Source organism: Rosa chinensis, chromosome 2 (genome assembly GCF_002994745.2).
Source record: "Rosa chinensis cultivar Old Blush chromosome 2, RchiOBHm-V2, whole genome shotgun sequence".
NCBI lineage: Eukaryota > Viridiplantae > Streptophyta > Magnoliopsida > Rosales > Rosaceae > Rosa > Rosa chinensis.
Window position 1 is genome coordinate 1,984,454 of NC_037089.1, and position 25,999 is coordinate 2,010,452.

The 25,999-nt window shown below is 38.5% G+C and overlaps 4 protein-coding genes across 5 annotated transcripts; all 4 read right to left on the bottom strand.

Annotated features, from left to right (window-relative positions):
- Window positions 1-459: 459 nt before the first annotated feature.
- On the bottom strand, window positions 460-6,786 carry LOC112188422 (dynein regulatory complex subunit 6). 2 transcript variants are annotated; one of them, XM_024327540.2, is made up of 16 exons: window positions 6,614-6,786; window positions 5,657-5,980; window positions 5,438-5,566; window positions 5,147-5,354; window positions 4,835-4,981; window positions 4,507-4,581; window positions 4,189-4,260; window positions 3,687-3,758; window positions 3,504-3,575; window positions 3,298-3,369; window positions 3,123-3,194; window positions 2,724-2,795; window positions 2,238-2,381; window positions 1,657-1,728; window positions 1,168-1,314; window positions 460-916 (listed from the first exon to the last, which is right to left on the bottom strand). In XM_024327540.2, exons 2-16 carry the CDS (start codon window positions 5,861-5,863, stop codon window positions 732-734), a joined length of 1,746 nt encoding a protein of 581 aa, XP_024183308.1. In that variant the 5' UTR covers window positions 5,864-5,980; window positions 6,614-6,786; the 3' UTR covers window positions 460-731. The 2 variants fall into 2 exon arrangements, with proteins under 2 accessions (XP_024183308.1, XP_024183307.1); XM_024327539.2 differs by having other exon boundaries at window positions 6,489-6,786.
- A 1,074-nt stretch (window positions 6,787-7,860) lies between these two features.
- Window positions 7,861-13,835, bottom strand: LOC112187862 (protein S-acyltransferase 24). The gene is made up of 13 exons (XM_024326817.2): window positions 13,253-13,835; window positions 12,850-12,990; window positions 11,966-12,078; window positions 11,381-11,460; window positions 11,133-11,296; window positions 10,554-10,692; window positions 10,362-10,461; window positions 10,008-10,065; window positions 9,724-9,801; window positions 9,530-9,628; window positions 9,088-9,166; window positions 8,831-8,979; window positions 7,861-8,502 (listed from the first exon to the last, which is right to left on the bottom strand). The coding sequence occupies exons 1-13, from the start codon at window positions 13,553-13,555 to the stop codon at window positions 8,101-8,103; spliced, it is 1,905 nt and encodes a 634-aa protein (XP_024182585.1). The 5' UTR covers window positions 13,556-13,835; the 3' UTR covers window positions 7,861-8,100.
- A 2,682-nt stretch (window positions 13,836-16,517) lies between these two features.
- LOC112184025 (phosphopantothenoylcysteine decarboxylase subunit VHS3) lies at window positions 16,518-18,693 on the bottom strand. The gene is made up of 3 exons (XM_024322322.2): window positions 18,457-18,693; window positions 17,186-17,244; window positions 16,518-17,091 (listed from the first exon to the last, which is right to left on the bottom strand). Exons 1-3 carry the CDS (start codon window positions 18,571-18,573, stop codon window positions 16,758-16,760), a joined length of 510 nt encoding a protein of 169 aa, XP_024178090.1. The 5' UTR covers window positions 18,574-18,693; the 3' UTR covers window positions 16,518-16,757.
- Window positions 18,694-20,772: 2,079 nt separating this feature from the next.
- On the bottom strand, window positions 20,773-21,842 carry LOC112187495 (triphosphate tunnel metalloenzyme 3). The gene has a single exon (XM_040513187.1). The coding sequence runs from the start codon at window positions 21,608-21,610 to the stop codon at window positions 20,990-20,992; it is 621 nt and encodes a 206-aa protein (XP_040369121.1). The 5' UTR covers window positions 21,611-21,842; the 3' UTR covers window positions 20,773-20,989.
- Window positions 21,843-25,999: the final 4,157 nt, after the last annotated feature.

Below are 25,999 nucleotides of genomic sequence, written 5' to 3' on the forward strand. Positions count from 1 at the left end.
CAGATCCAACAGCGCCCCCAACCCCCAACATCAACATAGCCTCAACGCTACCCAGAGCAACGAGCAAGAGAATAAGCTGACCAAAATCTGCCATAACCGCTATTGACGAGCAACAGCGAGAATTTGAGAAGTCGCTGCCCTGAGGAAGAGGATTCTTAAACCCTAACCGAGCGCTAGGTCTAATTTCTTTTGACTGGTCAGTCGACTTTGTTATGTTAACCTATTTTTTTTAATACACATTTGTTAGGTTAACTTTTTTGTATAGAATTTTCACTATTTCAATAAATAATTTCCCTTGTGTATTTTATTGTTATCATTTATTTACAAACACAAATTCCGCAGCAAAGCGTAATTTCTAGTTCTAGCTAAACAAGAACACAAGCTCTAGGTCATGATCGAGATAATGGTTGAGAAGCACCAACACTAGCTCTAGGTCAAATACAAATTGAGGTCTATAGATGAAGCATCACTGCACTATAAAATTTCCCAACATCTTTGTGCTGCAAGCGCAATCTGTTTTTCATAAACATAAAACATTACTTAAATATACAATTGTGCTAAAGAGCTCGGAAAACAAACATAGGCCATATGTACAATAATCAATTTTGATTTTCCCACCCAGAAATTCTGGCCCATTTATATTCCCATGTGCAATTATTAACCTGTACAAGAAGCTGTCCAAGCTCTAGACAAAACAGCATCCTTTTTTAACAAAGCTTTGAGCCTTCAATCTATTCTGGTCGAAAGCTTACAAGATTAGGGAGGGCAGCAAACTGTAGATTCCTGATTTCAGATGCAGTCACCTTACTGGACTCCAAGGTTAAGGAACGTAGATTCTTCAAAGGCTTTAAATACTGCAATCCCTCATTGGTAATGCGTGAATTTGAAATGTTTAATGACACCAATGCAGTCAAACCTACATTTTCAGACGAAAATGAATGTGAGAAGACCCATGAATGTCAACAAAAGAGATGTTAAATTAAACGGTTTTAACATATGCGCTCCACTAATTGCCCAAGGGACTGGAATTTGGCATCAGTTGCAACAAATGATCCCGGAAAAAATACAGCAATTGCCCACATATCCCCCAATGTAAGTCTAATTCAACGACAGTATAAGGAAACCAATTACATTGACCAGAAATTAAGATTATGAAGCTGAATATACCAGAAATCACTTCCAAGGATTTATCAGTCAAGTTGCAGTTCTGCGACAAATTTAGCCATGTCAGACAGACAAGATCTTTGAGATTCTTCACACCAGCATCAGTCAATCCTCCACCACATATTTCAAGAGATTGAAGGTTCTTGAAGTCTGTTTGCACAGAAACACATAAAAATCTAATACTTCAAAACGAGAAGATTACAAGTTGCAGAAGCAAGTGAACATGTAAAATCAAATTTCCCTTTGAAGCACTGTCAATTTCATCAAACTGAATTATGAATGGAACAGGAGCAAACTTGACAAATGTTCTCTTCCTACCTTCGGGGTTTCTAAATAGGGTTGAGTTTTTCACTTTTTTGTTAAGAATAAGGTTTCCTATGCTCAAGACCTCAGTGAATGGAAAGAGACCACAGAAACAGTACATTCATAGACAAAGGAATGAGAACTTGTTCTATAATTAAAATGAATCATAACACAATTCTTATAACATACGTTTTAAAGAGTTTGCTCCAGAGTCTGAAATCCGAGCGCCAAAGAGATCCAGATGCGTCAATTTTGTAAGACCTGCAGCAGTATAAGAGCATGAAATACTGGAACAAAAGGTCTGTATCAAAAATACGGGAAGCAAAAAGAGCTATAACAAGATTCAAAATGTTGGAATTTTGATGCCAAATATGTATAAAGTTTGCTCTTTAGAAGAATATGATCAATTTGACTGAACTAGTTGCTTAAATCTAAAGTATGGCTTTGTCAACAAATGACAAAGCTATAAGCTCAAGGGCTTAAAATCCTAAGCATAAGCTACATGACATGAAATACCGAGTGCTCACATGAAATGAAATTATAAAAGCTAGAAATCTACCCTTCTAAACCTAAATGTACTGGGCAATCGCATGCAAGGGGAATAATCTCCAGATCAGCACAAACACACAAACATGCTAGAAATCTGTGCTTTGCAGCCAACACAGATCAGCACAAACACACAAACATGTTTGTTCAACTAAACAAACTAGTAGCCTTGCAAACTCTTGCATCCAAAGGAGCTGCAGAATAAAGTACATCAATATCCATACCTGTAATAGCTGCAAGTCCAGCATCAGTAATTTGGCGAGCATCCAGATTAAGTGATTTGAGAGATGTCAGTCCAGATAACTTTTTCAGACTACCGTCAGTTACCAGGGTGAATGACAAGTTTAAGTTCTCCAGATTCTTTAACCCTGGAAGTCGCAACAACCACACAATCAGGTGAATCAACTAATGCTTGAAAGCAATGCATCTGGGAAACAACACGATAATAAGAACAAAATACTATAAGTGGATGAGCTGACAAAAGAATATTTCACTGCTAAAATGTAAACAATCATCGCAAACAAAAAAGTCATGCATATGCTCAATAGAACAGAGAAATGCATGAGCTGTGTGCTAACTGGAAGCCACTATAAATCCAATTAGGTCTGAAGAAGAAAAACCTTCAACAGCATATGGCTAATATGACCCATAGAGTTGCATAACAATTAAAACAAGAATACAGCCAACTGCAAGAAGGATGCAATCCTTACCTGAGAGATGACGAATCCCATTGCTTCCAACTTCAGTATCAGATAACTCCAAATTCTTCAAGAGTACAGACCCTGAATACACAAAGAACTAAAATAAGATGGTGGGCACGTTCAATAACAGGGATAACAAGTTGACACCAGGAACTTTTAATGCTTGGTTAAAGTTATACATGGTGCTTGGGGCGAAAGGAGGGCCAACAAAAACAGTTATATCTTTATCTTTTAAAACACACATTTCATTTTAGATAGAAAGCAGGATCGCAATTAAAAACGCACATTCCTAATATAGTAATATGCTAGTGTTAAAACGAAGCACCAATTCTCCATTTCCATTCCAATTTAAAATTTTGAAACAAAAACCAGATGTAAACAATATACTGTCATCTCATCATAGTAAACCTGCCAAGCTTGCAAGCCCCTCGTCACCTATCTTACAAGAATCCAGGTTCAAGCTCTCCAATTTTGTCAAACCTGCAAGAAATGATATTACTTGGTCATTTATCTATGCCAACTATAAAAGCATATTAGATGAAATTATCTACAGAGAGAGAGAGAGAGAGAGAGAGAGAGAGACCTTTTAGATGCACCAAACATGCATCTGTGATACTGTTGAATCCCAAGCTCAAAACCTTCAAGTTTGTAAGGCCTGTGAAGCATCATTGGTTTGGCAAAGTCAAAATTAGCAACTAATCCAGCCAATTGAAAACAATAAATAAAAGGAGCAAATGTGTTGGACAAATTATTAGATCCACTTGGCCCCAATATCCTATAATCTCTCACCAGAAAACTTATCACATCCTTCATCAGATAAACTGCATCTGTTGAGATTTAAGTAAGCCAGGGCAACAAGAGCTGCAACAGAAATAATTCATTATAGAAGATACTTAGAATCCTTCACTTCTTTTTGGTAGAGTAGTCTTAAAGACAACTATCCGTGCTAAAGTCAATCATCAGAAAGCAAACCTGAAATAGATTCCAAACATGCAGAAGTAACATTGCATCCCTCTAAGTTCAACATATTAAGCTTCTGCAAGCCTGACATGCAGAAAAGAAAACTGAGCAACTCAATCTAAGAGACACCAGGATAAAAAGAACATATGAGGGATAAACCCAAAGAATCCCGAAATTTGATAGACTTAAGTAAAGAAAGCTAATCAGTATGATAATGCCAGTCTCTAAGTGCCAGATCCTTTTCTTTATAAAAAGGGATCAACAGCAGTTGCTGCGGCTGGACAAATTGAGCTAAGTTGATAAATTTCAACAATATATATTGTCTCTATAGAATAGGTATTTAGCAGGTAGTGCCACTATCCTACACTTAATTGCATAATATAAGGTTTATGTCTCTCTGTGTGTCCTTACATGGGTCCAACACTCACATACAGATAAAACACAAAAACTAAGGAGAGGTGAACAATTCAAATGTTGAGGCATCAACATGACAAATAGAAAAGATATGGAATACCTTTCAAATAAGAGATTCCAGAATCAGTAATGTTGCAGTTAGATATCTGTAATTCATTGAGGTTTGTAAGCCCTGGGAAATGCAGAAGTGTCTAGATTAGTTGATTGAAAAGTGACATTGGGCAATTACGGATAAAGGGGGGAAAATAGCCAAACAAATTCCAGTCTACAAGGAGAATCCTTGAAAATGAAAAAAAATCCTTGCAGCCACCTCTTTCAGAGCAATCATTCTGAGCATAGGGACATTTGAACAAGCAATTTGCCAGCAACATGACCATTGTTATTACACAAGAATACAATGACCTATAAAAAAATGTACCTGAGATGGCCTTTAAATCTGAATCTGTGACGCATTTACAACATCTAACATTAAGAGACTTTAGTTTCATCAAACCTGCAGAATCATAACTCAAATGAGTTTAGGAACAAAATCAAAAGTCTATGGCAAAATTCCACCACTACTTTCAATTCTTGTTGCCATAGAAAATATGGCCAATAAATATAAAAGGAGACGTATCTAGGTGTTCACTTAAGATGACAATTATGAATATGAAGAGAAGTTTTGTTTGGTCAGCTAGACATAATATCACATTTTGAGCAGAAGATACAAAACCAAAAGAATGGAGACAATAAAAAGCAGGTTAAACCTTTAAGATGAACAAAGCCACCATGAATCTCTGGACACCTCTCCAAGTCCAACTTTTCTAAGTTAAGAAGGCTGGAGAAAGCGTGCATCCCTTCAGCACTAATTGCACTGCTCCTTTTAAAACTCAAGCATTTCAAATTTGAAAGACCTACAGCCAAAGACAAAAGTAATTGCATTAGGCAACAAACGAAACCCAATATGGAGAAGTCAACTCATACAAAACTTAAGTGCACAAGTGTGCTTACCAAAAGGAAAAAGATTGATGAAAAACATTTAGCAAACATACGACAAGACTTAAAAACAGGGAAATTACCACTGATGTGCTTAAGTCCATGTTCTGAAACATGGTCACAGTAATTATAAGTTAATGATTGGAGGTTCGAGCAGTCTTTTAGAAGATCCAATCCAGCATCTGTCACCTCGGAACCAGAGAGATCAACAGATAGTAGAGATGAACCTTGTGAACAGATGGCATCCATCCAATTATCATTCACAGAAGGGTATTCGCCCAAACAAACATCCTGTAATTACATATAAAAGTTTAGTAAACAACAAGCTTTTTTCATATCTTAAAACTTTTAACCATCAACGAGCACACATTTACCTCAAGAGCACAATCTCTAAAAGCCTGGAGAGAATCATGAGTGAGAGATTGGGAAGAGACCAATTCATTAAAGATTTGCTGACTCACATCCCTAGGCAGCAGGGAAAGCGAACTGTATTTGTCAATGTCCTGCAAAAGAAATGCAAATATAAGACCAGAAGTATCTAAACCGCCACTGAAGGATATACAAATACACAAGCTAAAGCCTAAAGGAAGTACCCGGCATATTTTGGAAATGCATAATTCCAAGAGAGATGGGCAAATGCCTGCTACTCCTGGAGACTGTTCTACAGTGGAACGAAAAGACGAAGTTCCTAGCCATTTTGAACTGCTACTTTTACCATATCTTCCAGACACTACTCTACTAACACCGCCTTCTTCAATGACCGGTTGGTCTCTCTTTCTCGAGCAAATACCCCCCATCATCAAACAAATGAAGCTGATTATCAACTAGCCTCACGAATTGCGCCCAAGAATCACATTGCAGCCCATTCTAGCTCCAGAATAGGCCTTCATGTGCCGTGAACTCCACTCCACTCCACACTATAAGCCAAAAGAAAACAAGCAATCAAAAGAGATTCGCACAATAAATATAAATTTAAAATAAATAAATAAACACATTAACAAAGATGATAAAGGGAACACGTTAAACACTAGCCAAACAAACAAAAGAGACAAAAAAAAAAAAAAATCTACCACTGTTTGAGCACAAAAAAATAAAAATTTGCAGAACCAAACCACAGATATTCATTGCTTTCTGCGCGCATCGAAAATTGCTGTTTTCATTTCTCATACTGAAAAAAAAAAAAAAAAAAAAAAAACTCAAAAGCCTGATCAAAATTGCACTATTCTTCTTCGCTTTCAGTTCGTAACTGCGATTCCAGAAAATACAACTAAAAATTGAAATTGATTTCGGATAACAAATAGAAACTGATGGAACAGTATCAGATACAACGATCAATTCTCAATTCGTTTGAATTCGATACAAAATCTATGACCGGAAAACTAAACCGATACAGAGAAAAAGAGAAAACAGAGAGAGAAGGCTCACCGATCAACCAGAGAAAACCAGAGAGCGAGAGAGAGAGACTGTAACTGAGGACTGGGGCGAGGAAGAGGAAGAAGAAGTGATGTGGTGGGGAGAGAGAGAGAGACAGGGAGAGGAAGAATCACCACCTGAAATATGCCACGTGTCCTCAGGCGCGGTTGGTTTCGTCACACGTTTCTACTGGGGACTATTCTCTCTCTCTCTCTGCTCGTGATTAGCTTCTAGTCCTTGAAACAAGGACGATGGTGCAGTGACTGCTGGGAGATGAGATAAGAACAGAGACTTACTGTGGGTCCCGCTATAGATAGAGAGAGAGAGAGAGGTTTTTATTCGGCGGGAAAAGCAAGGTATTGCCGCGTGGAACGGGAGACTCTCTGGATAATTAGGCCTCTATTACGAAACGGCAGCGTTCTGGACTCTGTTTCTCAAGGGATGGTGCGCTTTTGGGAACGAATCATGATCACGAAATTGTTGAAATATCAGCACGGGGCAATGCAGTACAGAATCAATACTGAGTAACCCATCACAGTTATTTGTATAGTTATATTAGTGGGAAATTGAACCGTCTCATATATATAGTCTAATCCTAACTCAATTCTCTATCTTTCATCACCGTTAAGTGAAGAGAATTGTAATCATTGCTTTAGTTATTAATTACATGGAAACGTAATTGTGATTGGTAGATCAAACGTGTCACACGTTATGATCATCCTGTTAAATTTTTCTAATGATTATAAATGCTTATGGTTGAATTTTGTGGAGGAGTAAAGTGTGTGTAGCAACATAAGTGATGAGGAAGAGAAGTAGAATTATCTTACAAGAAATGCTTTTCCTTTTTTTCACCACAATTTGCAACAAAGTATTGGAATAATTATAGAATCATGGGAGCGATAATGATGATTAACAATGATGGTAACAACAAGGAACTTGCAAGAAACAAGTTGCTCAATTAGTATATAATAACCTGCATGAATGATTAGCAATGTCATTTTCAGCCTCAAAGCTAGTGTTAGGTGGAATAATGAAGTGAACATTGCACTCGGATAGTTGGATACATTTCAATTCAGTTTTATAATGAGCTTCAATTTGGAAAATGACTAAGCTTTATAGGTGGATTAGCAGAAGCCCTCTGTTTTCTTAATACTACTACTCACCAAAAGTCAAGTCAGAAATAGACCACACAAAAGATTGCAAGTTGACGAAACTTTGGTCATGGTGTCAAGGGTTTTTTCTTTGCCAAAAAACATTAAAATCATGACCTTTTCAGAATGCAATATTACTAATAATTTACTACCTAATATGAATATATGATCACTATCACCCTCAACATCATTAAAGAGATTAAACACCTTGAAAACAAAATTAAACCTTTCCATTGAGCAAAAAGGAATGGTAACCTGGATTTGCAAACTACCAATATATACATCAGCTCTGTTATTCACAGTCACACTTCTTTAAGTGACTAATCAAAACTGAAAAAGATCGATTTCAACAAATTTGGAGCAACTTTCGTATAAGGAGCAATAACCAATTAAATTACAAAAGCTGAAAGTGAAGTATGATTATAATACAGAAGACATTTTCAGCTACAATCAGGCCACGAAAAATACCATCACTAAGATACAGTAGGTCGGGAAGCGTTCCGTCCAAGGCCAAGACCCAAGCCTACGGGGACATTATCAGTTTTTGGTTTACCATGATTGTTATGGCTGCAATGGGCAGAATGAACATGACCTTGATGTGCTGATGCATTCGAATTTACATTGATTGCAACATGACCATTGCCATTTGTGTGGTGAGAATGGGAATCCCCATTCATGTGCCTCATACCAGTCCCCTCAGCACGAGTTGATTCTTCAATCAATTCCACATCTTCATTGAAGCCCTTGATTAAGAAATCTGAGCAATTCTTCTTCATCCCATGATCATATGGGTTTCTGAAGCGACCACCTGGCCCTCTAAGGTAGTTATAGCGCATTGCATTTGCCATTTCATTAGTTGTAATATTTCGCGCGATCTGTGACAAGAGGAACACTTATGAAAAGAACAAAATTGAATCTCACCTAATCTATTGTTACAAACCCCTTTCCACGTAAAGATCAATATCCCCACAACAGAAGATTACAGAAGCTGAAAGGTAACACCACTTAACAATACAGAACTGAAAGAAAGAAAGAAATGCTACATTATTAATGTTGAACTTTTTTGTAATCATTTAACAAAACCTTTTCAACAATGGAATCAATGGCTAGAGAACGATATCCCATTTACATGGTGCGAGAAAACTTTTGGATCCCACAACTTTTTCTTTTAGTTATTTATTTTATGATTAAAAGAAGACTTACTTGAGAAGCTTGTACAACAGTCAAAACGACCACACCGAAGAAGAGGAAGAAATCAACAATCAAAAATGATATAGCACCGATATGACTTGTACCAACATGATTAAGCCATGCTCCAAATGAAGATGGACCGAGTGGATCACTCCAAATTCCTGCAATAATTAAAGCATATTCTTTTAGAAGAGGTCACAACAAAATGCTTGTACACAAACATGTGTAAGCAGGAGATACTTCAGTAGAGTCGGCAAATTGGAACATACTCGTAAGAGTGACTCCTCCAGTAGTCAACATTGCCAAAACTTCAAGAACAAGGAAAATAAAGAAATCCCATTTGTTTTTCTGTACAATGATAAGAAAAAAGTCAGATGAAACTATCGTAATATGAAAATGAGATTATATAATTATCAGCTATCCATATCAGGCATAATGATGTTTGATATCAAACAAACCGAAGATCTGCACCCTCTAGTCATAAAATATCCTTGGACACTCGGTACAAAAGAACAAACCAACCACACAGCCAAGAGGTGCATGAAAAGGATATAGAACTCCGAGATCACTCTAGACCCAATTATGATACTTAATATCTAAACAACAAATCTTATATTTTGTTTTCCATAAATTAATTCTGGGCAATAATTGAAAACTAATCCAAAATTATAAAAAAAAAAAAAAAAAAAAAACTCATTAAGGTAAGTGTACCTTGCCAATGCAATTGGATACCCAAGGGCAATGGTGGTCAAATTGTTCAACACAACGGTCACAAGTCGAACAGTGCTTTGCGCGAAGAGGCCTGACAATCTGATGACAATGTCAACAAATCATGTTAGAGAATAATCTAAGAAACTAAGTAAGATGATTGCATATAAGCTACAAAAATCAGTACTCAACGGCACCTTGCAAGTTGCACAGAGCTGAGACCAGTTACCAGCTAGCAAGGCCGGATTATTTATCTCAATCTTCAAAAGAGGTTCCTGATTAACATAATAAAAAAACATAATTAAAAAAATCAGCATCTTGACCTAACCTTTAGGAACTCTAAACATGGAGTGCATTATAACTATCGTTTCTTATATTATTAACTAAGCCAGGACTATTATACATGAGTTACATCATCACAAACTTCTAGCTAGAAAGAGGGTGGGGAGAAAATAAAAGAGAAATGGAAGATAGTACGCACATCATCTTTCATATTTTGTGAATCATGGATATTCATTCGGATGTAACCGGGATCTTTACTGCAATAAACAAAATCAACCAAAACTTTAATTAGGCGCCAGTCCTCCAGTGCTCCACCATATATCATCTACGCATTAAACCATAAATATGCATGGTGATAGAAGAAGAAACGAGAAGGGAGGGAAAGGGGGTGTGGGATGCAGCCGATCAGTAAAAGACAGAAAAAATGATGTATTTATGAATAAGAACTGACAACACACCAGCCATTTTGCAAGGAAACTATTATGTCCAACATGATATCAGAGCCACTGATAAGCCTGTAATTAGCATCAGAACTCATAAATCTGTGTCATACCTGCTACACCGATAGAACATAACCAGCCCTGCAGTTGCTAGAAAAACTCCAAGCCATGCAATAAAAACTGAGCCGGCTGTTAACTTTGGCAGATTTGGTGCTGCAACCAAGTTGGACAAGGATTGCAAGTTAGTATAATCATGACTGCGTGGGCACATAATGAGAGTTTAATATAGAGCTTAGAGCAGATACCCATGATAACAGAATGAGTATAGGTCACAAGGAGCACAAAGATTATACACCAAAGTCCTGGTGCAAGTCCTAGTTTTGAAAGTTGTCCAAGACGACTGTTCCCATCACAACGTTTGTCAAGCAGCCTTCGAGCATTCCCCTGCAAAAACATATTTACCATAGCATGTAAGTTCTTGCTAATCTGTCACTTAATACTTTCTAGTTCCTTAGCAGAACTGAAATATGTAAGATCATTAATATCAAACAACACAACCCCCAATAGGAGTGTATATATGTCTCAACCCACAGAAGAAGCACCAAACTACAAACACACACACACGCTACTTTTGAGGAAGTCAGAAGATAGAAGAACCATATTCGGAAGAGGAAAACAACATTAGTAATGTATGCCATTTGTTAATCAAGCATTTTTAAACAAGAAAAGGGGGGAAATCATTAACAACACAATGAATCATCACGTTATTAAACGTACGAGAAGTAAACCCTCAACATGAGAGAGGCTTCGAAAGAGGAAGTCAACGAACATACAAGTAACATTACTAACCAATTTTAAAAATGTTTTGGTTATGGAACACCTACAAGGAAAAAAGCAACTTGTCTGTGGTTTTTATCAGAAGCAAGTTGTGCTGGTGTAAGGCCAGTGTTATCTGTAACCATCAAGTCCTCCTTTTTCCCAGCTTGTACCAAAACTGTGCATGCTTCCAAGTTACCCCTGATAGCAGCCCAATGTAGAGGAGTGCAACCTGAAGTTACACAGATTAAACAAGATTAATAACTATTGCATAATAGGTGGATTACACAAACAATGGAACAGAGGTGATACTTACCCTCTTTATCTTGGCGCCCTCTATATGCATCCAGAAACAAAAGAAGACGTATACAATCAGCAAAACCTTTATAAGCAGCCCTAAACCCAAGAGAGAGAAAAATATGTGTTACAAGGCTACCAAACTAGGTGAAACTGGCTAAACAAGCTTTGTCGGTAGGCCAGAGGAATCCAAAGTCTTTGACTAAATATTTTCGACAAAGACACAGACCAAACATGCATTACATTTGAGGATTGAGAGACCCACTATTCAGAACTGCAGCAATGCTATTAACTGTACAGAACATCGAGGGTTTATGGAAAGGAAAGAACTTCTTGCACACAATGATTTTCAAACAACAAAAGGTAGAAACTAGAAAGATAAACCAATCATTTAAATGGTTTTACCAAAAGATGAATCATATGTGATATACTAGGAAATTATTAGGTTTGCCTTCGGAAAAAAAAAATGAGAAGATGACGATTAACATGTTGGACTTGAATTGGTGATAATGCCATAGTCACTGTTTTAGATTCCTTATAAATAAAATAAAGTAATGAAATTTAAAAAAATAAAGATGAAAATGTAGTCAATGTTTTCACATACCAGTGCAAAGGGCTTCTTCCATCATTATCAGGAACATCAGGGTCAGCATTCCATTTTGAAACAATATGGTATAGGAAAGCAGTCTGACCATATTGGGCCGCAACATGTGTAGTCTGCGATCATATTAAATTTGCCAGTAAGACTAACATGTTTCAGCCAACTATAAATCAAAATGGGCTATAGAAAGCTTTTCTGTAATAAACCAAGCCGTGCAGGATATTAAGAAATTGACCTGTCCATTTTCAATTAAATACTAAACTCATAGTTGTATCAGTAAAAGCCAATTACAAATTTTCACTATGACTTGCAAGGTTCAAAATTCAGTAAGCAAAGACCTTGACCTTCATTCCAACTTGCTCTAAGAAATTTTGAATCATCACTATACACTATCAAGATCACTCACTCTATAGTGCATAGTGCATACTAGCTTTGACTTTAAAATGGTTATGAGCCTCCACCTAGCAATTGCAGGTTCTTAAGATTCGTGTTTTTCCTTCTGTGTTTCCACCCAATCCCTTATTTACAAGTCCACAATGTCTTTTATAATTCTTCCATTAACATTAGTTCATATACCAAAGCATTCGTAGTCTTTGTATCAAATGCATCATTCCCTTTCCACAGAACCTACATAAAATGATTTTTCCCACAGATATAAATTCTACCCTACAACCAAACCCACATGGCAATACATCCCTCACGCCTAAGCTTAAAGCCAAAAGCTTAAACTTACCAGCAGCATATGTTGACCCCAAAATCTATAACTCGGGAACAACTACTTAAACCTCGCAGATACTAATGCATATATTGCCGTCACAATAACAAAACAAACACAAATGCACATGTGGATGCTTGTCTGTAAACGTAAACCAAAAGTAAAAACTAACCTGATAGCCATACATATCACCCGCATTCACCCTCGCACCCTCTTGGAGTAATAGCTCCGCAACCTGGATAGCACCCCGCACTGCACTCCAGTGCAATGCCGTCTGCCCCGCATGGTCCTTCGCATTCACATCTCCTCCATGCTGCCATTTAAGAAACACATAACAACCCGGTGTCACCTTACATTTCTTCCCTTCCAAACAATAGACACTAACAACGGTAAAAAAGAAAAAAAATCGGCACGAAACAAACCCAACAGCGAAAACTACCTACTATCAATCCCCAAAATCCTAAATGTCAAAAAAGGTAACATCTTTAATCAACTAAGTAGCATCGAAAGCTTCATATTCATTCATCCAAATCTCAAATTTTCGAGCTTGATCAGAAGAGAGAGTGAAGAACAACCTCTATAATATACTGGGCGGCGGCAGTTCGGTTGTTAAGGGCGGCCCACTGGAGCGCGTAGTAGCCCAGCCCATCGGTCTCGGAAACCGAGCAACCCTCACACTCCACCAATCTCTGAAGCTTCTCCAAATCGCCGTAGGCCGCCGCCGTGTACACGTCGTTTCGCAGACTCTCCTCCCCAATCCCATTGGTTTCTCCGCCGCCCGAATTGACCGAACCGGCTACCGCCGCCGCCGCCGCCGATTCGTGATCGCCGCGGGTTTGGACCTCGTCGTCCTCGACGACCTCGATCTCCGACGACATTTGAAACCCCAAAAAAGTCGTTGGCTTTGGTTTCTGTGAAGGATCAAGTCCGCATTTGGGGTTGGTTGACCGTTAATCTGCAATAAAGGGGGATGGAAGATTCTGAGGGATTTCGATTTCTAGGGTTTTTCTACGAAGCCGGCCATGGTTGACTGGGAAGAAAGAAAGGGATTTCACAATAGAAAAGCCAAAAGATTTGCCTATGGATTATCAGTACTAGGCCAAATTTCTCAGCTTTTTTGGCTCCTCTTCTTAATCTTAAGGCTCTGTTTGGGGGGGTCTCCAGCTTTCTACATTTTCCCACTAATTATATATTTTTTAATATTACAATTACAATTACTATTTTTTTTTTTTTTCATTGTTATGTTAGCAAGTTGATCAGATAACGCATCCATACCGTCAGTATTAGGAGCGAAGGTATTCCAGTAAACTTAGATTAATTCTTCGCCACAGCAAGTGCATGAATCTGAAAATTCTTCAAATTTGCTGATTACAGGCTGATGGAAATTAGAATTCAAACACTGAACATAGAAGTTTCATGATAGGTCTCTCGACCGATATTACCACAACATGTGGTTTTAACTACTGTGTTTTTTAGCGTTATTGAAACTAATTTTAGAGTTATCATCACAATTTATATGGTTCACATTCCAGATCTTGATCTGATTTCGCTGGATTAATCATGGGTTACCATCCTCCATACTACAGGTGGTGCCCCCATTTGAAAATTCAAATCTTTCATTGAAGTCATGGCCCTAATATTTAATGCAGTGATGTTTCATAAACAAACGAAAATAAAGTTGACTTGAAGTCTTCAGCTTGAGACTTTTTAAATAAAAAAATTTAATATTTTTGAAAATCAAACTTACAATCGAGTGTTTTTTATTATCGTTGATTTATGGGATGAAAGTGTGTTTCTTTGAAGAATTAAACATGCCCAATCAATGGATTCAATGTTCTCCCTTATCAAAAGCTTCATATTTTTTTTTCCAAACTTACGCTTAGAGACGACACATGTTTCAATTGATTTAACGCTAGACTCAATGGCTAATGTTGGTAGGGTTCACGCCAAACTTACTCGTTGTATATGTGACTGGCTAGTGTGAGATTGAATAAAGGATAGAGTCATATAAAGCAAATCACTTTGAACTAGGAAACATTCTTACTTATCCAAACCAAAAGGACGTATCAAAAGGAAAATCCCAAATAAACTGTTAAAGAATACCTAAAGTTAAACTTTTTACTAATGATAAACTAGAGTAATTGCATATCATTATTCTAATACAATGGCTGCTAATGCTGCTTGCTTTGTTTGTCTTTGGTGCTGGTAGTGGGCACTGTTCATGCAACACAGGATAGACCTATAGAAGGAAGAAGTGGCCGGCCGGCTGAACACAGTCAAGGCACAATCTTGAACAGATTGTTGCGTATATGGCACTGCAACAATCTTTCCCAACGGGAAACTTGTGACGCAAGAACAATGGAATTCATGCAATTTCTCTTGGCTTACTAGTGCAGCTCAATTAGGGTTTCTTTGATGAACATGTTCATGCTGCTGCAGCCTTACCTAGCATCATTGTCATCGGAAGTTACTTAATGGCTTAATGCAATAGATGTGATAAGCCTGCCATAATCTCACGCAAAGCATTTGCATGGACTTGGATTTCGATCACAAGTACTATATATAATACAAATGAATGCGCCAATACTCCTATTGTAATACGTGTTCAGTTAGCAGCCTGCATAATAAAATGTGTAGGATCGAAGAATATGAAGGCAGAGATTACCAACCACGTCAAAACAAATAAGGAAAGAGATTAACAACACAACTAAGCAGAAGATCGATTTGATTACTAATTGATAAACATACGCAAATGGAGAAAACAAACCTAACTGCTGATATGATCCTAAAACCAAAGAGCAAGAAAACAAAAGAAGCCCTAAAAGTCTAGCCCTATTGACCTAAACTCGAGCATGAACACTTTCTTATGCTTTGTTTGAGCAATGTTTCTTCAGCAACATAATGTAGAAAGGGTTGTTGAACTTGCTGAGTACAGTGGATGCACAATCGTCGTCAGCATCGGTGATGGCCCTGCAACAAGCTTCTCCAATGGCCAATTTATGGCTAAAATAAGCTGTGTAAATCTCATGGATGCATGCAAGTTCGATCAGCAGAATAGAAAGATGCAATTAATGCAGTTCTGGAAATTCCGTGGCGGGTAATACGGTAATACCATGGCCTCGGGGGGGCTGGTTTCGAATTCGGTGGTCCGGCTGCAGCCAAGCCTTGTCCGAAGGCAGGGAAAACAAGCAAGACCAGCAATGCAACAGCTCCTTTCTTCATCATCTCTGCTTAGTAAGTAAGAAGCCAAAACTTTAAGTTCTTTTACTTGCAAACGATGTGAAATGAGATGCTTGGTTGTTAAGTTTGTGGGGACTATATGTAGGCGCATGGAGAGGAGGACTGATTAATTGGTTCCAAATTCACAAGATAAATTGAGTTGTTATCCAAGATATCAATCATTATCGAGTAGAGATAAGAAGTGATGAAGTATACGAAAGTTCGTGCTTATTATCAGGACAAAGCAAAATTATGTTGGGACTTCGAAGTTCAGCAGAGTTGGTACCCAAAAGAGCAATTTTAGATAAGGCTGACTGTCCCAGTCCCTTATAAACAATATGTAATTGTGAATTATAATAATTACTATTATTTGGGGATATTTACCATCAAGTTTTTATTTTACCGGCGACAAGTTTCAACTGAGGCAGTGATGGCAAGTTGGCAACGTTTTCAGCAGATTAAATAAGCCACCTATTATCGGGAATTCTTAGCGCGTCGACAGTTCACATATTTTTTAAGAAGGGGTCGAGAGGAGAATGAAACATTAGAGCGAGAATGTGGGGATGGCTTTGCTAGAACACTTGTTACCAATGCCTATTCAGGTCCATAAAAAAAGTCGAATAGGAAGGTAATAACCATCGAACACATCAGAAGAATGTTAATAACACTACATCAAAGAGGTCTACTAATTTCATAAGAGTGAACTGCAGGTACCATAGATAATCAATGACATAAGAGGATTCATCGAGAACAAGGATAACAATTTCTACACTAGCAAACCGACACACTAAACTCAAATCACTACTCCATAACTCTGACCTAAAGCAGAATGAAACTAGGACACAGGATACAGCCTACTTCTCACTTCCTCTTTTTAGCAGGAGGCTGCGGAACCTCCTCCTCCTCTTCTTCCTCTTCTTCATCCTCTGCATCCTCATCTTCATCATCGTCAGCATCATCATCATCCTCGTCCTCGTCATCATCATCATCACTTCCTCCATTACCATTGGCTTCAGGTTCATCCTCAGGATCTGCATCTTCCCCTTCTTCGCCTGAGAAGTCCTCATCTCCTGCATCGTCTTCCTCCTCAGGCACATCATCATCATCATCATCTTCCTCGTCATCTTCTGTGTCACTGGCATCTTTGTTTTCCGGACCAGGTTTTTCCAATTTGAATAGTTCTTCAAAAGGAAAGCTGCAGAAGGGAGCAACACTAACCCACTCAATTGAATTTACCCTCAAAGGCCAAAAGTGCAAGTACAGGATGGACAAAATAAGATTTCTATTACCTTCCGGCGACTGCAGCTAATTTTGGCGACACATTGATATCATTCATCAGCGATCCAGTCTGAAATAACCTCAAGAAATGTTAGTGACATAGTAGAAAGATCAACAACTATTAGATTGCTTTCCATTTTCTCATATACTCCCATGGAGACCCTAATCTAAACAACTTGGGCTTTCAAATACATGTTAATCAGACATATAAACTGTACAAGGAAACATTTTCATGAATTGCTTTCAATAGTAAATAAGATACAGAGCCGCAAGAAAAAAATGGTGTTGGAAATCAGGTTTGAAGATACAGCACATTATGTGGCAGGGAATAGCCGGTAAAACACCAAAACTTGATCAACGACAAAATAAAGAATAACATAAAAAAACATCAACACTAGGCTTACATCACTCAAGAATGTAATCAAACAAATAAACTTTAGCTCTGAACTACAACTACCAACTCTAGTACTAAACCTAGCCATATACAAATAGACATGTAGGGACCAAGTGGCTGATGTTCATTCAATATCTGCGAAGCTGAGACGGCAACACCATTTGCTACTAAATTTCTAAGATTTAGAAAAGAAAAGGGTGCAATATCTTTCAATAACATTATGAACTTGAAGAAAACAGGGTGTCAGACAAAGATTAAAAACAATATTGCAAAACCGAAGCAAATCTAGAAACCAAGGGCAGTAGGACCTCCAAAGCAAAACGACCAGGAATTAGTACTAATCAGTAACAAACACCAAAGAACAACTCTTATATCAGCACAACTGTTTCAACAAGCAAGAAGAAATCAAAACTCATTTGAACCGTACTCAACTTATGCATATATGATACAAGGATGTACAGAAGACCCCACATTCTTCAGCACAGTTTTGAAATAGTAGAGGTATTAAACAACACTCAACCCTGGAAGCCCCAGAAACAAATTGTCTCAAATCACTCCAGAAATCTACAGATCAAGGTAGTCCACATTCTACAAAACTCCCATAGTTCAGCAAAGCCCTGCTATTCCCAAACAACCAAATCCACAAATCCCACCCCTTAAGCTTACTAAAACCCAATTTTCAGAGCATAAATCCCTAATTACACTACCACAATCCCTAACTCCAAAAACAAAAGTTCAGTACTAAGCACAAGATTTCAAACAGCAAAATCCCAACAAAAAGCATGAACCTTTAACACTCCAACCCTCACACCCAAGTCAAAATCCACCTCAAAAACCAAAAATCACAACAAAAAAGAGCAACATTTACAGAGATTAGATGCTATATACCGCCAAGAGCAACAGAGCAAGAGAGTTGTGAGCAGCAAGAACAGTGTTGACCACCATAGCTTCCAAAACAGAGCCGACCCAGAAGCTGTTTCTCTCAGAGGAGCACAAAGCCTCCATCTTTTGAGCTCAGAAGCACAACCCACAATGCAAAAATCTCAAAGGTGATAGACAGTGTGTGAAGGGTTTTCTGGGTTTGGGGCTAAAAGGGTTTGGTCCGGTTAGGGTGAACCAATGTGGGGTTTGGGTCCGGTTAGGGTCTTGTGAATTAATTATTTACTTGCTATTGCCACCTCTAGTTATTTTGCGTCCACACCCCACAGTGCAAATAGGTAAGGGAAGGTTCTTAAGTCCTTATTGTAAATGTGGTGGCAGTAGTAAAAACTGTCGTGGTTATAGTGTTCTTATTGTTTGGGCAATTTTGGAAAATCTTGGGGATCTTGGACCACCTACATGATAATCCACTTTTGGAAAATTATTGAACTTTTATTTTCTTTCTAAATACAATATTAGATGCTTGACACAAGTCATGACTCATGAACATGTATCATCATTGGTTATCATTTGGTTTGATTTCATGAGATGCTCGATGTATCTAGTCCCTTTTTGAATATTTTTTAATAAGGTTATTATCACAAATGGTACCTGAACTTATCTTCTATTTTATCGATGGTACCTGAACTTCAATTTTGATCACAACTAGTACCAGAATTTTTCGACTTCATTTTAAATGATACCTAAGGCCATCTTTGGTCACTATTCCGGCCAAAAAAACCAAATCTAAAAAAAAAAAAAAAAAAAATTCAAGTTCAAGGCAAGTCTATTACCAAAAAATCCTCACTATATATGATCACAACCCTTGAAATCATAAAAAAATCATCACTATGATCGCCTCACAACGGCATGTTAGTCGGAATATTGACCGGAGGTGGCTCTAAGTACCATTTAAAATGAAATCAAAAAGTTCGGGTACTGGTTGTGATCAAAATTGAAGTTCAGGTACCATCGATAAGATTGATGTATAGTTCAGGTACCATTTGTGATAATAACCCTTTTTAATATGTTACAATTTTGGGTTTCCAAATTTTAAAGGGATATATTAGATATGTTGGAGATTGATACATTAATTGCAATGCAAGATAAAACCTAGCGCAGTCTAGGGTTGAGAGCGAGGCTAGGGTTTCATCCACCTTTGAAATTTCGACATCGTGATGGCAAAAGCTATGGTGGCAAGATTGGCAGCAGTGCTGGCCTTATCGGACTAGGAGGTGGTGGACTTTAGTGATGTAGGAGCGGCGGCAGTAACTGGTACTTCTTTTTTTTACCTGGTCGGGAGGATGATAATGAGCAAGGCAGGGAATGAGAAGGGCTTCTCAGCCGTCTGGGGTTTACAGGATCGACTATCGATCAGAACCTTAGAAGATGATGGGTTTTTGTTTCGTTTTCAACAGGGGGAAAATTGTCAGTGCATCCTTCATGGTGACCGGTCCGGAAAAAAAAAAAAAAAAAAAAAAAAAAAAAAAAAAAAAACTACATAACTTTGGGTAGTTTCTTACTTTTTTTGTGAAAGATAACCTGTGTAATGTTAACGAGGCAACAATTCTCCCTTCCTCAAATGTGAAAAAGTTTTTGTCTAGGAGATTAAAAAAAGGATATTTTTGTCTAGTGGATCTTGAAGCCTTCTCAGAATGATATACGAGAGAATACAAGAACAATAGAAAGCAAAGTATAAACAAGGTGATATGCTTGTTGGGTGATTCAAGGAGTTCAAGACTTTCTGCTCAACTGGCTATCTCTGCGAGCTGATAATGACAAGGGTATAGTAATTTCAAAATCTCAATTTTGGAGATCAAAAGAGTCTGAGACTGATCAATGATCGCATGATAACATCGAAATGAAGCTAAAGGTGTACTTAATCTTCACTAATAAAAAAAACCATATGAATTCACCAAGTAAAATCATCATTGGACCTCAGGTTATCAATCTTAATCTGACAATGGTAAGAGCAATCACAAACACCAAATCAACCACAATACACATCCACAATCCCATTCGATAAAATCAGAAGCCTCCAGCCTAAATCACTTCAAATTCAAAACACATTTGATCCCACAACCACACTGCCCAGCACATCAAGTCATCAACAGAAGCTCACTCAATTGCATCAAAACCAGAACTCAACATAGAAACCAGAATTGAAATGCAATCCGAATCAACTCATTTGAACATGATCACTAAAACAACATCCCACTAAAAACAGTATTCAAACACATAAGCCCAACACATAATCCTACCACAACATTCACTATATCTAGAAACTTCATTTGAACACGATCACTAAAACAACATGCCTTAAAAACAGTAACCATTCAAACACATAATAATCCTACCACACAATGCACCAAATCTAAAAACTTTATTAAACCAAATTGCACTATATAAAAACGTCAAACAATCCAAGTTCTTCACAGAACCGACATTGTAGAAGAAGCATTAGAGCACACAATTACATCAGAAAATTCACCGCATTGAATCCCTAAGGCAGCTTCCCAGCTCGAAAAGTCGCAAACTTGGACACTTCAGAATACGAATACCTCACCCCATTTTCCTTCAAGAACTCCTCAAGCTTCTCCTTAGCCCCATCAGGATCAGCGCTCTCACACTCAATCTCATAACAAGTTCCAAACTCATACCTAGTCTCATCCACCTCCAATTTCAACCCTTTCCAATCATACACATCCCTCACATTCCCAAACCCCCCCATCCCCACAAACCCTAAAACCCCAAACTCCTCCCTCACCCTCCTCAAAACCCTAGACTCCGCCGCCATCATCTTCTCCGGCTCGGCGGCGCACTCCCGCCCCACCGCCGGGTCCATCTCCTCCTCGTCCTCCTCCACCCGGCTCACGCCGTCGACCAGCACCGCCTTCGCCTTCAGCGTCACGGCGCAGAGAGGGCTCCGGTCGGAGAAGCGTAGCCGGAGCACGGCCCGGCGCGCCGAGAGCTCGGACTTGGAGCCGTCGAAGAAGAGATTCTCCTGGCGGTGGGTGCCGAGGTGGAAAGGCGCTAGAAGAGCGGTGACCTGGCCGTGGGCGGCGGCGTCCGGCAGCCGCAGCTTGACCTCGACCTCCATTAGGGCTTTGGAGGTGTGAGACATTTTTAATTTCCGATGATGCGGTGCGTTTTGGAGGAGGGGTCTTTGGAGCGGTCGAGGTGGCTGAGGACGGTGGAGGCGGCGGTGGTTGTGGCGGCGGCGCGTTGACGAGCTTCTTCGAGTTCTTCTTTGTCTTCGATTTTGAGTTCGATCTTGGTTGGTTTGCGTCTCAGCATTTCTGCTCTTTCATATCACTTCTTCACTTCCTCCTCTGATATTTTTGAGCTTTTGGATTATATCACCTTTTAATCTTTTATTGGGCCTAACGGCCCTAACCCTTATGTCGGTATCGGGCGTATGCGAGACGAGGAGTATTTATTCAAATATGAAATAAGTAAATTATAGAGAGAGGGAAAATTATACTAAGGAGGGTGTATTCAATCTAGATTTTAAATAATTTTGTCTGATTTTTTATAATTTATGGATTCTCGTGAATTCTGTAGAATCCACGGATTGTTTTAATTCTATACGGATTTGAATAGATTCTAATGTATTGTATTAGCAAGATTTGTTTAGATTTTAATAAGTGCATGGATTGTCCTTATAACAATAATATAATAAAGACCAAAATATGTACTATGTAATCTATGATTCTGCCATGTTACTCTATATGTGTCTTAAAGAGAAGTTCCGTTGTTTAAGGTGAGGGTTAAAACAAGTATCATCATCATTGTGCTCTACAGCTAGCTTCAACTCAGCACACTCGTAGTTAATTGCCTTCTTCTGTAACATCTAACTCACATGCTTGCTCCTTTACCCACTCAGAATTGGATCCGACCGGCACTCCTTGCGGGGCTTAAAGTATCCCACCGAACCCCGACCTCTACTCCACTGTAGTCGTCCACGGTGACGATGATTCCAACTCTAAATTCCATCGAGACCAGAAACAACAGCGACGCTGCAATTTCAAGAGCTCCACTGACCAAGAACCCGATCCGTATGCCACATTAGTCTACGACGAAGACTCCTCCCTCCCTCCGCTCCTCAAACGCCTCCCAAGGACTTCGACGGCGGTGCCTCCCTCAACTACTTCGATGACGAGGACGAGGATGACAACGTCGGCGGTTTTGGCTCCGTGATCGTCAAGAGCGATCACAATCGAACCACGAGGAGATCACGTGACTAGGGAAGCTGAGTCGTCGCTAACTGGGATGATGAGGAAGACTAGAGCCGGTGGCGAGTATGCAGGCCTCCGGAGACGGGCTCGGGAAGCAGAGGAGGGGAGAGAGAGAGAGAGAGAGAGAGAGAGAGAGAGAGAGAGAGAGAGAGAGAGAGAGAGAGAGAGAGAGAGAGAGAGAGAGAGAGAGAGAGAGAGAGAGAGAGAGAGAGAGGTCGTCGTCAGCGTGAAAGATAGGAGAAGAGATAGAGTGGCATGCTTTTAATTTTATAATGAAAGCTCGTCTAAAATAGTCTTTTTACTTTTAAATGGGTTAAAGTGGGCACAATAATCTCATACTGGACTTATTTACCTAAATTTGGTCATTTGGTCAAGGACCCTAATTAAAAAGTGAGAGATGAAATTAGTTGTCCCAAATTTCTGTGTCTCAATTCTGTCCCCTCAACATGATTGGTTCACAGAGATTAAAAAATAGAACAAAAGATTAAGAAAATATTTTTTTTAATCTCTGTGAACCAGTACCAATCATGTTGAAGGGATAGAATTATGATAGAATAATGGGGACAACTGATTTCATCCCAAAAGTGATAGTCATGATATGATGAGTTGAGAGCTTTGGCTATAGATCATAGGGGTGCGCATAATCATATATTATGACTTTTTTTGTTTTTTTTGAGAGGTAATAATATGTTATGACTTATATTCAAATAAGGTAATCATCTCCTTTGCGCTTGTTTGTCGTAATAAATTTCTCCTCAAGTATCAATCATATTTTGTTGCAGACTACTGGTAAATATATATGATTCTGCTCTACATAAGCAATGCTTCAAAACTTAGTTGTATACAACTTTAATATCTATAAATTATAACCGACAAAATATTGGATATACGTACCCTTTCCTGCACTTGGTGGTCGTCGCGTCGATCATAATAACATGGATCAACAAAAATACAAAATCATCATAATCCTCATCCTCTTCATCCCCAGTGTACCATGATACAGATCGAATGGGGAATTATATGGTCTCGAATCGTCAAGCTACACATATATTACAACAGCACGAAACATGTCATTAGAAGAACAATACGGGCTGGGATATCAATAATATGTCGGAATTTGAACTGCTAATTTCTCAATATGTTTCAAGCCTTGGACATTTAAAGCAAAAAGAACATTAGCATACCGAATTTCACAATCTACTGGAATCACATGCACCTTCGACTACTTCATCCTGAAACATTGCATCCAATTAATTAAGAAAGAAAACTAGTTTAATTATTAATTTACAAATTCATCACTAATTTGAAAGTACTAGGAATGGCCCGCGGGGGGGGGGGGGGGGGGGGAGGAGAATAGGCAATGCTCTGGAATGTACGCACAAAACCGAAACTGATCTCAAGGATTGTAATAAGATTGCTATCCCAAGACAATGAGAAATAGAACAAGCAGAAATCAATGTATCAAGCAAACACACATATAAGAACCAAAGAAACACAAAAGATGTTTGCGCAGTAAAGACTCTCAAAGTGAGGTAAACAACTGCGTGGCCTCAACTCTTGAAAGCCAAGTGCTCAAGCACACACTATAATATAGTAGTCAAATTACAAAGTAGACTTACAACCTCTCGGATAACTCTGAACGCGGTTACCTCTAGCTAAACTCATTCAAGCTGGTTGAACTACTTCACACAAATTTGCTCACTGCCTCTAGATGCACTTCACATGTATCAACTCGTCAATCTTCAATTCTTGAATATGCTTGACTCCTAACTGAACTCGTAGGACTTCCAAGACATAAGAATGATAAGGATGATGTTTGAATGAATTCTTGACTCACTAATTCAATTAGACATGGAACAAATGAATTAATGATCAAGACACAGCTTTGCCTTATGAAACAAAAGAACTTTTCTATCGTGCAAAGCTTAAAGAAAAGAAACCTAAAGCAAGACATATATATTCGTCAAGAGTAGACTCCCCTAAAACAATTAGGCTGTGATAAATACCAACAAAAGTAAATTGACACCTAATAGGAAACAAATTTCCCTAAAAGATATTATGCAATAAGAACTGATTTTATCTTAATAAAAGGAGATATGTGCTCTAAACAATACATGTCCAAATCAGAGAATTAAACACTGACAGAACCACTTGATATGACATTCCTTTTAAAAACCCAGTCACCTAGACAACGTACAAGGTGAGAATAATGAACAGACCACTTCAGGATTTGTTAGCTGTCCTGGAACTCAATCATGCACCATGTAATGAATGAACCTTACCAGACCTTCCATACGAGTCAGCAGGATCTTGTCTTGTGTTTCAAGCCAGGCCATGAACCTCAATTCCAATTGTTAGGATCATTCTTCTCAAACAGACTCTTAAGCTAGAACTCTCTAGTTTTGTATAAAGGGAATGCCAACATACAAGTTCCTATACTAACATAATTTAATAGCCATGGTGCCATTAGGGAAGCCAGACTTACACTAACAAGCTCAAGATCACCACGAAATTGAGTAGTGTTTCTAAACAAGTTGAAGAAGCTTCTCCGATATTCAGATTTGAGAATGATATTTTTTTTCGCCACTTTACGAACTATCTTTCTGCTGAGCTTCTTAATGGATACCATTTGATCTCGGTCCTACAAGATACCCAACCAAACTTCAGAAGTATTGAAAAGAGGTGATACAAAAAAAATCAGTACAACAACAGAAATTGGAATTACCCAATAGTTTTCTCCAGTAAAGACTCGTCGTCACCAGTCATGTGATATATACATTTTAGTCAGGACCAGGTTTTCAAAATAAGGATTCGGATTAAAGATGAAATCCAGCTTGCATGATCCTTTCGGACCGTCTATTCTGCGACACCTGATATCACTCAGATAACTGAGAGGCCCCTGATCATGTTCTGTGATCTATTCGGGAAACATTCGATGATCAGATGCTCATATTAGTTCAAAAGATAAGCACAAAAAAGGCAAATGGCTCATTAAACCCCCCGCCCCCCTCCCTCCTGAACAAGTATGCTATTCGTCATTGCATGAATCCAAAAGCCAGGCACTCCTTTTTCTACGTTACAAGACATATAGCGCAACATTACAATTCAAGTGTACGTAGTGCATGTGACTAGAGCCGTAAGAGATTAAGACTTTTGAGGGGTACGTACCTTTGGTGGCTTTCTCTCCTTCTTGATCGATTGAAGCTTTATTGGTTACTCCTTCAACTTCAGTTAAACCAATCACAATCTCATATCTCTGCAATCAACATACAGTC